At 42.7% G+C, this 13,759-nt stretch overlaps 2 protein-coding genes across 4 annotated transcripts in view; one reads left to right on the top strand and one right to left on the bottom strand.

Annotated features, from left to right (window-relative positions):
- Positions 1-13,759, top strand: part of MCC (MCC regulator of Wnt signaling pathway) — a 452,211-nt gene that overhangs the window by 281,074 nt on the left and 157,378 nt on the right. The window lies entirely within an intron of this gene.
- LOC143793802 (uncharacterized) lies at positions 6,752-8,728 on the bottom strand. Its single transcript, XM_077280783.1, has 2 exons — positions 8,191-8,728; positions 6,752-8,111 (listed from the first exon to the last, which is right to left on the bottom strand). Exon 2 carries the CDS (start codon positions 8,087-8,089, stop codon positions 7,463-7,465), a length of 627 nt encoding a protein of 208 aa, XP_077136898.1. The 5' UTR covers positions 8,090-8,111; positions 8,191-8,728; the 3' UTR covers positions 6,752-7,462.

Genomic DNA, 13,759 nt, shown 5'->3' with positions numbered 1-13,759 from the left:
ACGTCAGCACTGCAGACCTCTTCAGACACTCTGGGGCAGTGGCAGAGACCAAAGAAAATAACCCATATCTCTGAAACCATATGGCGGCTTAGAAAAACACTAACATAAAAGATTTCCCTTCCCCGTTGCTTTTTCCATTGCACGTCAATAGGTAGCAAATATCCCATTCACTTGCTTTAGATGCAGTGGATTAGGTGTTAGTGAATGATATGAATATTTAGGCATGGAGTATGGGCATAAGTAATCTTCATTTTGTGATTTGGTGATAATATTATATTAGAAAGTGTTATATCATTTATCTTTTCTTAAGCGATTTAAGTTTTCTTTCAATACAAAGAGAAATCCCATCCAAGGAAGAATCTCACTTGCAGCTTGAGATGCATTCTTTATAGCAAAGTCAGGAGTAATTCCAGCAGGAAAAAAGTCTGTCTTATTGTTATTTTTACTATCCCTTTTGGATACTCTCCTGACTATGACTCATAAAACTGCACCAAAAATTGCAATTAAATGTTGGTATTTTTTTGTTGTGTTCTGGGATTGTTTAGTGAGTTCAGACATGGCATATTGGGGGGACAGTTCTCATTTCAGACTGAGAGAGTTAGATGATCAGCCAGTATATGCAAGGATAGAAAAATCTATGTATTTGTGACTATATCAGACGCCTTGACATCAGTTTGCAGCTTTGCAGGTTTCTGAAACAGAAGCAAAAAAATAACCGTTTTGCCCCTGGGTACTGAAAAAGGCTATTTAAAATCAATAATGCTTTGCTTAAAGGGAACCTAACAGCAGGAATTGCCCTTAAGCAAGGTTAGGCGCTGTTATCAGCCTCTCAATATCATTTTTTAAAATGTATGTGTTTTAAAATGGTAAATCCTACATGCTTTCCCTGTCTGAGGGTGGCTGACTAGTCAGGAACAGCTGCCAATCATTACTACAGCTTGTTGGGTTCATGCCTACAGCATCATGACTGATCAGTAACTATTTACCGATCGATAACCATTTAAAGGGAATGTGTCACCAGGTTTTTGCCATCTAATCTGAGAGCAACATAATATAGAGATAGAGGCCTTAATTCCAGCAATCTGTCACTTACTGGGCTGCTTGGTGACATTTTGTTAAAATCACAATTTTATCAGCAGGAGATTAACATTAGATGACAAGTAAACCTCCTGCCAAGTAGTCCTTTATATTCATGAGCTGTGTATAACCCCGCCCTCACCACTGACTGGCAGCTTTCTGTATACATTGTACATGGAAGCAAAGCTGCCAATCAGTGGGGTGGACGGGGTCATACAGAGCTCAGCATTTAGAGATCTGCTAGATCTGCAGCAGATAAAACTGTGATTTTATCAAAGTGACAGCAATCAGCACTGTAAGTGACACCACTGGAATCCGCATCCCTGCCTTATCTGCACTCAGGTGGGTTACCAAAAACTTGGTGACAGATTCCGTTTGTTATCCTGGTTACCCAGGCCACGGTAGACCACGTGCACTGAATGATCTGTAATAGGATGCTCAGTGCGCATATGCTGCCACTGTTCTGGGCATCGGAATCCCTGTTGGCACCGAGCAATGATTTTTGTGCTGCATAAAAGATCATTTCACCCAACAAATGACCTTTTTGCTTGTGCATGGGACGAGCCTGTTTGCTAGAAACACTTATTTCATGATAATCTGTAAGTGTAAATGGACCCATAATGCAGTGGACCCTTCATTAAGGCCTTCTTCACACGTCAGTGTCTCTGGTACGTGTGGTGACTGTCTTCATACGTTCTGGGGACACCTTCACACGTAGACCTATTCAAGTGTCAGTGTGTTTCCACGGACCGTGTGTACATGGGCAGAACACACTGACATGTCCAGTTTTCATCAGCAGCACGGGCCGCAAAACATCCGTGTCATCAGTTTCACATGTACCAGCGCATGGGAAACGGCAGTACTGATCGCCGGATGCTGTAGTCAACTCTCATCATTGTCCCCTGCTCGTGCTGAGATAATCGCGAACAGGGGATAATGTTGAGAGTTGTATTCAGCCCCCGCTGTCTACATTGAGTGTAAAATGAAGAATAAATTTAAAAAAAACACATTATACTCACCTTAACACCTAATCCCCTGAAGCCATTGTCCCATGTAAAAATAATAAAAAAACAATAATATCCCTCATGTGTCTAAAGGTGAAAAAATCCATGTTGTCCCACGCCGTAATCCATCTGTGCCACATTTGCTCATCAGCATGAGCGGTGTCCCAAGGCAATCACTCATGCTGAAAAGCAGGGGAGAATGAATCTCTGCATTGAGAGCGGGTCTATGAGCTGCGCTGACCTCAGTGAGATCATCGCAGTTCACCGTGAGAAATCTCATGATGGGAGCTGTCTTCAACACCCGGCGCCTGAGAACCGCGCAAACTGTGTTGGCTTTTATCATGCGCCAGTACATGTGATACTGATGCTTCACACGGTTGACACACATCTGAAACACACGGCCACAGATATCTCCGGTACAGGTTCTCCAAGTATGGGAAATAGCAGGATGTGTGAAGGAGGCCTAGACTGTTGTGCAAATAGCTGGTCTTTATTAATCGAGGCCTTTGTCTTTTTGTGCTGGATTTTTCTTTAAGATTGCTGTAAGATTTGTTACTTTTCATTCATCTTAACACCATGACCTGAATTTAAAATTTTATTGATATTGCAAAATTTGATATTCTGTGTAACAGGTACTATTATATTCCACTAGGTGGTAATGATTCAGCCAAAGCCTGTAATAAACCACCATTTAACGCAGACTGCTATAGAAGATTTCCCGCGAGATGAAAATAAGGATTATTTATACGTTGATGAAAATCAGCAGGAAAATGAGTAATATCCCTAGTAGGACATGACGGCCGGTGCTGAGTGCTGCCATGTTCTTCTCCTGACAGCTAATCACAGCCTTGATTCATTCTTCACATTTCAAGGTTGTATGCTGCTTTTCTTCTGATTCCTTTTTCCGAAGAAGGTATACAAAGCAAATTTGATTTTCCTCCTTCTGGCGTTTGGGGACAGTAATATTCTGAGTGTGAACTTACATCTTTTCTATGAGAATACATAGTTATTTATCTATTGTGACAAGGTGATGCATCCTGACGATATTCTTGGGGGGGGGGGGGGGGGTCTTATACCAATCTAATAAGGTTGTTAATGTCGCAGTTGGAATTATTTCCTGACATGACTCCTAATATTGGAAAACAAAATACATGTGAGCCTGTTGACCATCACTGGTCGTTAAGTCATGGAACAGTTTTACTTTTTGTTTTATTGGTTGTGCTTGGCTTTTTTTTCTTTTCTTTTTTGCTGCAAAAGTTCCTTTCAAATAAAATTGTATGAAAGTGAACAATTGAGAGTATATAATGTAATGTAATTATGTGTTTATCTTCAACATGACCAATTAAGACTTATTAACTTATTTAAAAAAAATCCACATGGAAATTCAATCATGCTGAGGATTTGTAAGCGTACATGCTTATTCTTCTGTACAAAAGCCACAGATTGTTACAATAGATTTAACTCTTTGCAATGCAACCGGTGAAGTCTGCAATCAATTTGAAGCACGATTTGTTGATCTGCTTTAAAAACTGTACATAACGCAGTTTTTATCATTTCAAACAAAGCCAAATTGCATAGAGATGAATGAGTAAGTACCTTATTTTATGACTTAATTAAAAAAAGAAAAAAAAATAATAGTGTGTGTGTAGAGTTCTTTATTCTTCTGAATATTAGAATGTACCACAACATGCAATAATATACAAGGTATATAGCAGAGTTCATTTTTTCTTTTTATAGTGTTATCAATAAATAAACCCTACACAGAAACATTGCACAGAAGGGGATACTATCGAAAAGTAACTTTATTGAAAGACCACAATGTTAAAAATTACAACAATAAAAAGAGGGAAATGCTTTGAAAGGTGACAGCTACACCAAAGCCGCAGGTATGAGGATAATAACCAGCTATAATCAAAAAAAGTACCGTCCTTATACTAAATGCGAGTGTGCTAGTACTCCATGAGGTTAGTAACCTTCAGCTGGTATAAAGCATCCAGAAAACACATCAGGCAAGAGACAGGACAATAAATAACGTTATTGGAGCATAATTACCTCAGACCTGCGGCACCACCCCTATGCGCGTTTCGGCTTGCGTGCCTTCTTCCGGGGGAGTGGCGTCGTCAGGTCATGATGCAGTATATAAGTAGGTGGCCAGCCAATGAGGAGAAAATCATGTAATGGCATAAAATTGCCGGCCGTATATCGGCGCATGCTCAGTCGGAACAGGAAGGGGAGGTAATTATGCTCCAATAACGTTATACTGCTTAATCTCTTTACTGTGCCCTCACATTACCCAGTCTATATAATGTGCCTTCTATAACCTTTTTTACCCCCTCTGCATACTGTCCTCTCCATACTGTACCCTTACCCTATCCCCTCATACTGCCGCCTCTCTATCCTGTCCCCCTCCTAATCCATACTGCCTAGTCTCTATACCACACACCATTCTCGCACTGATTGATGTAGGAAGACAGCGATATACCTGTTCTCTGGTCCGGCTGTTGGTTTAACAATCGGTTCAGATCAGACCACTACATGATGTGAGATGGTAATCTTGCCTCATGGCTGAAGCAGCTCGATGGCGCCTCCCTATTGACTGCGCCCGGGACAAATGCATCGCCTGCTCTCCCTATTTACTCCCCTGGATTTCCACACATTTGTTCCCGCTTAGCAATGAACTGGAATGCTCAGAGGGAATCCCACAAGCCCATAGATGACAGACAAGAACCAACCATGCACGTGTTTCTTTGTGAGCCACTGTGTGATGGCACGGAATAACATTATTCTTTCCAGATGTTGCTGGTTGTTGTAACCCGTGCAGCACCCTGCCATTATATGTCACACGTGACTGGTCTTCGGAGCACAGACACATTGATCAGATTATATTTGGAATCTGAAGATAATTTAGTTCTTCGTCATGAAGATGTAAACTTTTCATTGTTTTGCTTTGTCGGTTCGGCATTGAGCTTCGAGTGAAAGTCAAATGAGTGCTCGCTCCCTACTTTCTTCATGTGTTGTTCTCATTGCAAACTGATTTCATGCTATATGACTGCAATTTCAAGTTATGGTTTCTGCTTCTGTCCGGGAAATGGCCAGAGACGCCTCATTTCACCGGCTGCATTATAAAATCACCTCTTCTGTTACATTTTCACAACAGACTGAACCACAATAAAACATTAGAATGGCCGAGAGTCCAAACCTGCCTCTGCTGGAGGAATCAATGATTGCCATCGTTACCAGCACTGCAATACTACCATTGGTAATTCACAGCATCGTTTGTAGCGTCATTGGCAACAAATCTCAGAACATAAACTGCCTGAAATCCATCCTCAAACTTTATCCGGCATAAAGGCTGACCCCAGAATACAATGCATGTATCAGGTCATGAAGAGGTTTTTCATATTTCTAAGACCACAGTAATCTTGTATTTAAAATCGTACTGTCAAGATTATTTTCCTACTGCAAATATGTACGTCAATACATGTCTAGGCTAATGTGCATTGTCCGGTCAAAGCTTGATTTCTCAATGCTGACACTTCTAAACAGAATCGGACTATCTGACAGCAGCAGCAGAGACCATGATTATAGCGCTATGTCACTTATGACCTGTCTTGCAGTAGTAGTTTTAATACATCTGCAGCACAATTCAGGAGTTGTAGTCCACTGAATGCTGTGTGAGCGCTCCGGAATGCTCCATATTATGCGCTGTGGCCCCGCAATCCTCCAACTGATTGACAGCTCTCTGTATGCACAGTATAGTGGAAAATATGTCAATCCATCACAGGAGGACATTGGAGGCCAGCTATTAACGGATACCAGGATTGATTTCTATAAAAATTTATATTTTTAAAATTTTTAATGGATATGTTTACGATTTTAAAGAAACATGTGTGACAAGCTCCATTAGTCTGTTGGCCTGTGTGCAATTTCTATAATGAGTATCATACGTATAGAAATAAAAAGAGAAAACGGAATGCACTCACCAATCTCAAAAAACCGCTTTATTCAATCTTCATAGATAAAACTTCATACAGCATGCAGCCCCGTTGAAGCGTAAGCACTGCGCGAAACGGCCGTCGTCTCCTCCTGCTCGCCCGAGCTCCACTCCTCTTCCCCCGGCCATGAAGTTTTATCTATGAAGATTGAATAAAGCTGTTTTTTGAGATTGGTGAGTGCATTCCGCTTTTTCTTTTTTTCATTTTATGGAACACATCTGTTTTTCTATGGAGTTGCACCCGGAATCTTATGGTGTGGCTGTTTTGGACAAAGATGACTTATAAAACACCGGCTTTAATTCAACTAATAAGTTTTGGGCAGTGCCGTTCACCTTTTTCTTCGTTTCTGCTATACGAATAGAAATGCTGTCGTGTGAACATGCCGAATCCACACTGACATTATGCTCCAATAAAAACCCATCAGAAACCAGAATAAAAACAGCCCCCAAATCTTGAAATACTAGAAACCACTTTTCCCCGATTCTGTCTCGGGTCATAAACTAGGTATAGTGATATCTCTTAGGCTACTTTCACACACAGCATATTTGCTGCGTATTTTTACGCGCGCGTATTTTGCTGCTGCTTTACCTGCGTTTTTTTACGCAGGCAAAAAACGCAGCTGCTTTCACACACTGCGTTTTTTGCTGCGTTTTTTGCAGCTGCGTTTTTTGCAGCTGCGTTTTTTTCAGCATTGTGTACTGAAATTAAAGTTTGTTTGAAAAAAAAAAAAAGGTGAAAAAAAAAAGAGTCATTGAGGTCATTTCCTGTCTTTATGACTCAGAATACAATACACACTGGAGTTAACACTGGAGTTTTCCGGTACTCCACATTGTTTGCTGTACGTTATTCCTGACACTCCTGTGAGTTCTTCTACCATAGATATAGAGTGCCTTCTATTCAGCAGTTCCCCTCGTAGTATATCTGATTTCTAGGGGGTGTCCTCTATTCATGGCAAGTGGGTGTTATGTAATGTGTATTTTTGGCCATGGTCGACAAATCAAAGAAGCAGACTACATCATAGTTAAAAGTTCAAATATTTATTTGTAGTAACTGTCAAAATTGAAAAACTTTTCTAATAAAATTGAGAATAGAATGATTTGTTGTTTTTTTTTGTTATTAACAAAATTCCACACGTAAACACTGTAAACATCCCCAAAATGGGATTATAAACCTGTGGATGTCCAAGTCCACTCATTAATTGCCGCCAGGAGGGCATGCTTCCAGCTTTCATTAGTATTGCGCAAGGCCCTTTCCCCGTCACCACTGACGGTGAGTCATTCGGCACTTGCGCAACACTAATCAGAGCTGGAAACATGCCCTCTTGGCGGAAACTGAGGAGTGGACTTGGACATCATGGCGTTTTAAACATGAAAAGCAACATTATGCCTACTGGTCCTCATATAGGCTTTGTGAATATGAGTAGTAGCTCCAGTCTGGATGGTGTTCTTCAGACTGGGCTACTACTCTGGATGTTGGTGCACCTGCAGCAGCACTTGGAGCAGATGGCAGAGGTTTATTGAATGCTGCTGCAGGTGCAAGAGGAGTCGGCGTCGGTGGATGCCAGATGTGGTTTAGTGAACAAACCATTTCTTCAAAGGTTGGATTTATATGCGGATACTTCTTAAAACATGTCACCGCCATTGAAAGATACGTCATGCAGGAGTCCTGGACCTCGGGGGACATAGTACGCATTCTGGAAGCTAGAGTGGTTCCATATGCTGAGAATTGATCCTCTTCAGGTTGGCGATCAATTAGAGAAATTGCCCTTGCCAAGGCAGCCGTCTCCTCATCCTCCTTTGAAGAGCCTCTTTTCCTCTTCCTCTGTGTTGAGGCTGGAGGTGGAGGTGGTGTTGGTGGCGGTGGTGGCGATGCCAATGAACTAGTCTCGGAGAGGGGCAGATCATCATTTTGGGTAGAAGGGTCAGGCCTTGGCTCATTTGGAAGAGAGCTGGTAGCAGGCTGTGAAGCATGTTCATACACTGGAGTTGTTGCTGTGGCCGGGATTTCGGTCATCGGCTGGACATTGCCTATGGTTCTGTAAAGAGAAACATCAAAACAATAGTTTTAATACATTTTATTTTCTATTCAAAATTAAAGACGTTACTGATACTTACGGTCGGTAATGTAGACTGCCGTTTAAAAATTGGAGTTCCTGTTCAAAACGCCCTTGAGAAGCAGGTGCCGCAGAGCCACTTGGTGCTTCTGACCGTGACCGTGTAAATCTGTCCCTCACCGACCTCCAGCGGGTTTTCAAGGCTGAAACTAAAAAGTGAAAAATTGAACCTATTAATATACTATTCAACTACATACAGACAAGAAATTCAAAAATACTCCTCCAAAATGGAAAATATTTACAAGTTTCTTTTTGCCGCTCCTTTGTGTATGACTCGTACAGGGGATAGAGGGTGACACAGACCTTGTGCCAGGAAGCAGTTTTTGTATATTTGTTGGAAAACTCCCGGCACCCCTTATCCCAAAGACATGGGAAGTTTTGAACCTAAAAAAGGTAAAACATTAACTACTATTAGTTATACACACAAAATTTGACAAACTTGATAGAGGCAGAAAAAGTAACACAGGCTGCTGAGGAATGACAACCCCAACTGCTTGTTATTACCTTCACACGCATACGGGACACACACGCACAGGGGACACACACGGGACAGAAAATCCAGTGAAGAGCGTTTTTTTTAATAAATATTTTGCTAGGTTTAAAAACCAAATTGGAAATAAATAGGGATTCTACGCTTACGCCTTTTTATTACAAAAAAAACACCAAAAAAAACAAACAAATGGGCCTTCCCTGCAAGACTGTGGATTCCCCGCTTTCACTGTGTAATGAATACGAAAAAAAAAAATATTCAGAAAAGGGGGTATCCATGCAGGAGGTGGATTCCCTTCTTTCACAATTCACTGAATTTTTTTTTTTTTTTTTTAAAGAACGGGGGTTTCCATGCAGGATGGGGTATTCCCCGCTTTCACAATTTTATAAAATTATTTTAATATATTTTACGTATTTAAGTGCCACGTATTTCAGTGCCACGTGCCACGTATTTAAGTGCCACGTATTTAAGTGCCACGTGCCACGTATGTAAGTGCCACGTATTTAAGTGCCACGTGCCACGTATTTAAGTGCCACGTGCCACGTATTTAAGTGCCACGTGCCACGTATGTAAGTGCCACGTATGTAAGTGCCACGTATGTAAGTGCCACGTATGTAAGTGCCACGTATGTAAGTGCCACGTATGTAAGTGCCACGTGCCACGTATGTAAGTGCCACGTGCCACGTATTTAAGTGCCACGTGCCACGTATGTAAGTGCCACGTATGTAAGTGCCACGTATGTAAGTGCCACGTGCCATGTATATAAGTGCCACGTATGTAAGTGCCACGTATGTAAGTGCCACGTGCCACGTATTTAAGGACAATGGCTCCTGCAGTGCATCACTGAAGTTACTATAGTTCACTGGTCTCACTTTATGGCAAAAAGCTGCGTGGGAACTTTCTCATACAGCATGCCATAAAGTGAAACTAGGGACTATTTTCTCACAGGGGCGTAGGAATACATTGTGGGGAATACATTGTGGAAGGATACCTTCCTCCCCTCATTGTCTTCCTGGAGCCCCTGGAGAGTGGTCGCATCAGCAGATGCTCCTGTTCTCCACGGGAGATCGTCGTGGGACACTCGTTTTAATTGGATTTCTGCGGATCAGGGAGTATATTGGTTGTTTATTATTTTCATATTTTTTATGACACTGGCTTCGGGGATCAAAGTGACAAGTGATGGTGAGTATGTAATCTATGTTATATGTACTGTATGTCTGTATGTATGTACTGTATGTATGTATGCGCATGTCGTCGCATGCCATCGCATGGCGTCGCATGGCGCCGCATGGCGCATGTCGTCGTACGCCGTCGCATGGCGCATGCAGTCGCATAGCGCATGCCGTCGCGTGGCGCATGTCGTCGTACGCCGTCGTGTGGCGCATGCCGTCGTGTGGCGCATGTCGTCGCATGGCGCATGCCGTCGCGTGGCGCATGTCGTCGCATGGCGCATGTCGTCGCGTGGCGCATGTCGTCGTACGCCGTCGCATGGCGCATGCCGTCGCGTGGCGCATGTCGTCGCATGGCGCATGCCGTCGCATGGTGCATGCCGTTGCGTGGCGCATGTCGTCGCATGGCGCATGCCGTTGCGTGGCGCATGTCGTCGCATGGCGCATGATGGCGCATGTCGTCGCACGCCGTCGCATGGCGCATGCAGTCGCATGGCGCATGCCGTCGCGTGGCGCATGTCGTCGCATGGCGCATGCCGTTGCGTGGCGCATGTCGGCGCATGTTCTGTATGTGTGTATGTACTGTATATGTGTGTTTTTTTTTTTGTTTTTTTTTTTTTTACATTCAACACATTAGCCGGATGATGGGACTACTACTGTCCCATCATTGGCTACTGTGTCACTGACTGTCACTGTAGCAGGCAGAGCCCGATGGGACTTGTAGTCCCATCGGACAATGCCTGCACACAGAGACACACACACACACACACACCAAAGACCACCCCACCCCCCGCAGCAGACCCAGCACATACCCATACATACACACGGGGGGGCGGGGGGGACACGGCACACACACAGGGCGCACACGGCACACACACAGTGGGGGGACACACGCACAGGGGGGGCACACACGGGGGATACTTACCGTCTCGATCAGCAGCCCCACGTTTATGCTCATTCATTTATCCATGCTGCTTCACTGGGGGGCGGGGGCTTCCCTCTTCCTGTCCGACGTCACGTCCGGTCCTGGGTGTCAACCCCTCCGTACAAAGACGCCGACACCCAGGACAAAGGCGCTGTGTGTGCACGTTAATATGGGGCCCTATGGGGATACGCAGACACGCCGCTGCGTAAAGAATTGACATGTCAATTCTTTTTACGCCGGCGTGTTTGCAGACAAAAGCGCCGCGTTTTTTTGCGGTGTGTCTGAACGGCAAAGTGAATTTCTCATTCACTTTGCCGGCAGACGAAAATGACATTGCGCATTTTTGAAAAGCGCCCGCAAAATAGCGCTCAAAAATGCGCTATGTCTGAAAGTAGCCTTAAGGCAGATTTTGGAAATTCACCAAGATAAAAAAGCCACTTAAGATGCCTGGCAGAGTTTTGATGTGCGAATGGCAGCGATGCTACCCGTTATGTTACAGGCCTGTGAAGCAGGAAATTTGATGTGTGCAGGCCAGTAAGTCACCTTGAGCCTTTGCCAGTGTGTTACGGTATAGTATTAGTCGAGTCTCATTAATGATTCAAGTTCTAGTACAAAGTGACATTTTCTTAGGTATTGTAAGATCTATCAAACACATCTGAAACCTGTGTAATTTTGCAGGCGTGTTTACATGATTTATTTAGGTTTGCAGTGAATGTTTTCCGGCTGGTTTCCATTTGACATTCTGTACAGGTAGTGAGGCTAACTCCTCATGTCCCTCACTTAAATCATGCTAAGCACTAAGTGATCAGAATCCATCAATGTAACAGCATCCCCTGAAATGCGATTCCATTCTGCTTTTTCATCAAGTATTGTTACAGTATTATCCAGGGACCTGAATAAGGTATGCAGGTTATACATACGCTAGTGATTTGCCTGCACATAAATCATAGGACAGACAAAGCCTTGATCTCCCATCTATTTAATGCTCCATCTATGTTTCACAAAGACTCAGACCTATTTTTCCCTTCCGAAATAATGAATCTAAATTATTAAACCTTTTTCTTAATACTGTACCCCGTGTAGCAAAACTCTGTAATTTAAAGCCATTGATTTAGCCAAAATATTAAATGTAAATTTTGTAGCCCGTAATGTTTTTACAGGGAATGTATCAGCACAAAACTACCTATTTTTTAAAGGTTGTTCTCGTGATCTCTCTTCAGGAGCGCACAGCTCTTGCTCCCCAGCCTCCCGGCTTGCTGGTGGTAGGCTGCGTTATACTCCTCGATAATTGACGGTTCAGACCGGCAGCATGGTCGCACTCCTGGCCTGAATTGGGCATTCTGATGCTGTACGTAGAGGCAGGTTGGCTTGAGCAGCATCGAAGGAGCACATGAGCATTATGGAGGACCTTTAACTGGATTTTTTTTTTTTTTTTATTTAAATTGAGTGCTTCCTCCATTTGGGCTGCTCCATTGATTCTTACATTTATTTTTTATTTTTTTTTCCATTTTCTTTTGCCCCCTCCACTCCAAAGTTATGCCCCCTGGTAATAAGGATGCATAGTTTCCCTTTATCAACTGGGCCACAAAACTTTGTTGGCGCTGTTGTATTTTGTTTGCCTTTTCTTCTCTCTTGCTGACCAAACTCCCACAGAAGTTCTGTGTTTATCACCCAGTTGGTTGAAGACACAGTTTGCACCATTATTACCGGGGGCATAACTTTGGAACAGAGGGGCACAAAAAAAACCCTTTTCCAGATTATTATTAAAAACGCATGAATTATCAAATCCACTGATGTAAGAGCATTTTGCTTACTGGTTTGCTCATCAGATCAGTGGCATGATCAATGAGCGACTGATGGGAATGAACATTCACTTCAACACTGGGTTGTCATACGGACCCACTTAAATGCACTTCTAAATAGGCTCATTTATATAAAAATGTCACTTTCTTGAACACCTTGTGGTGGGGCAAATAAGATGACAATCTTTTAATGCAATAAGGAGCACTGGACTTCACACTCTGAAATTACTTAACTACCTTAAGTTGAATAAAACATTTCTATAAAAAGAACAGGGGCAAAGATCTAGAATCGCTATTCTAGCCCGGTCATAAGCATCCTCTCGTTGCTAGAAATAAACTTCTTTTGTGATAATTTGCAGACACTAATGCATATTCTTTTTTTCTAAACTGTTGGCATCATCAGCATATTTTTTTTCCTTTTTTGTATTGTTTTAGTATGAATGTTCACATGGAAAAACAGCAAAAATTCATAAAATAAAGTCAACATAAAAAAAAAATCTTGACTTATAGGCGTTTTCTCATCACCATAAATGGCTAAAAAAAACTTTGCAAATAACCTCTTCTTAAAATTCTTCACTATCCTCCTGGAAAGTAGGATCTATCATTCTATGTGTTGGCCGCTGCTGCAGCTGGTTCCCTATGGAAGCCGTGCAGGGCTTGCAGGCCCATTGCTATACAGCTTGCAAGTGCTGCTCTGAAGCTTTCTGTATCCGGACAGCTGTAAAGAAAACCTTTTATTGGATATTTTATTTAAACTGAAAAACCTCCTCTAAATGGTGCTGCCATAAACTGCATTTATTTCTGTGGCACATCTCCGGTGTAAACTGGATGTGCTGCTGACAGTATGCATGCATGCTTTTTGGAGACAGGACTGTTTAATTTGGCCTTTACTGGTGCTGTTTGATGATGACAAAGGTATCTGTGTGTCAGTATTCCGGGTTTTCCAAGTCATCTTGTGAATGATCTTGCCCTTTAAGATGGAGTTTGCTGTTTTTGTCTGCCCTACTTCCTGTTCGTTTGTTTAAAACCCGGCTCAGGTGTCAGCCTCCTTGCTGGAGTATTCTACTTCCGTTTCCCTTTCAGCTCAGCTGCTTGTTCTACTGTGCTTCTACCCCTGGCTCTGGACATTCTCTGCCTATGTAAGCTACACTCTCAGTTATCGTTAGTCTGTTGAATTTGGAACT

The sequence above is a fragment of the Ranitomeya variabilis genome, chromosome 1 (assembly GCF_051348905.1).
Source record: "Ranitomeya variabilis isolate aRanVar5 chromosome 1, aRanVar5.hap1, whole genome shotgun sequence".
NCBI lineage: Eukaryota > Metazoa > Chordata > Amphibia > Anura > Dendrobatidae > Ranitomeya > Ranitomeya variabilis.
This window is presented reverse-complemented; position numbering and strand designations above follow the sequence as displayed.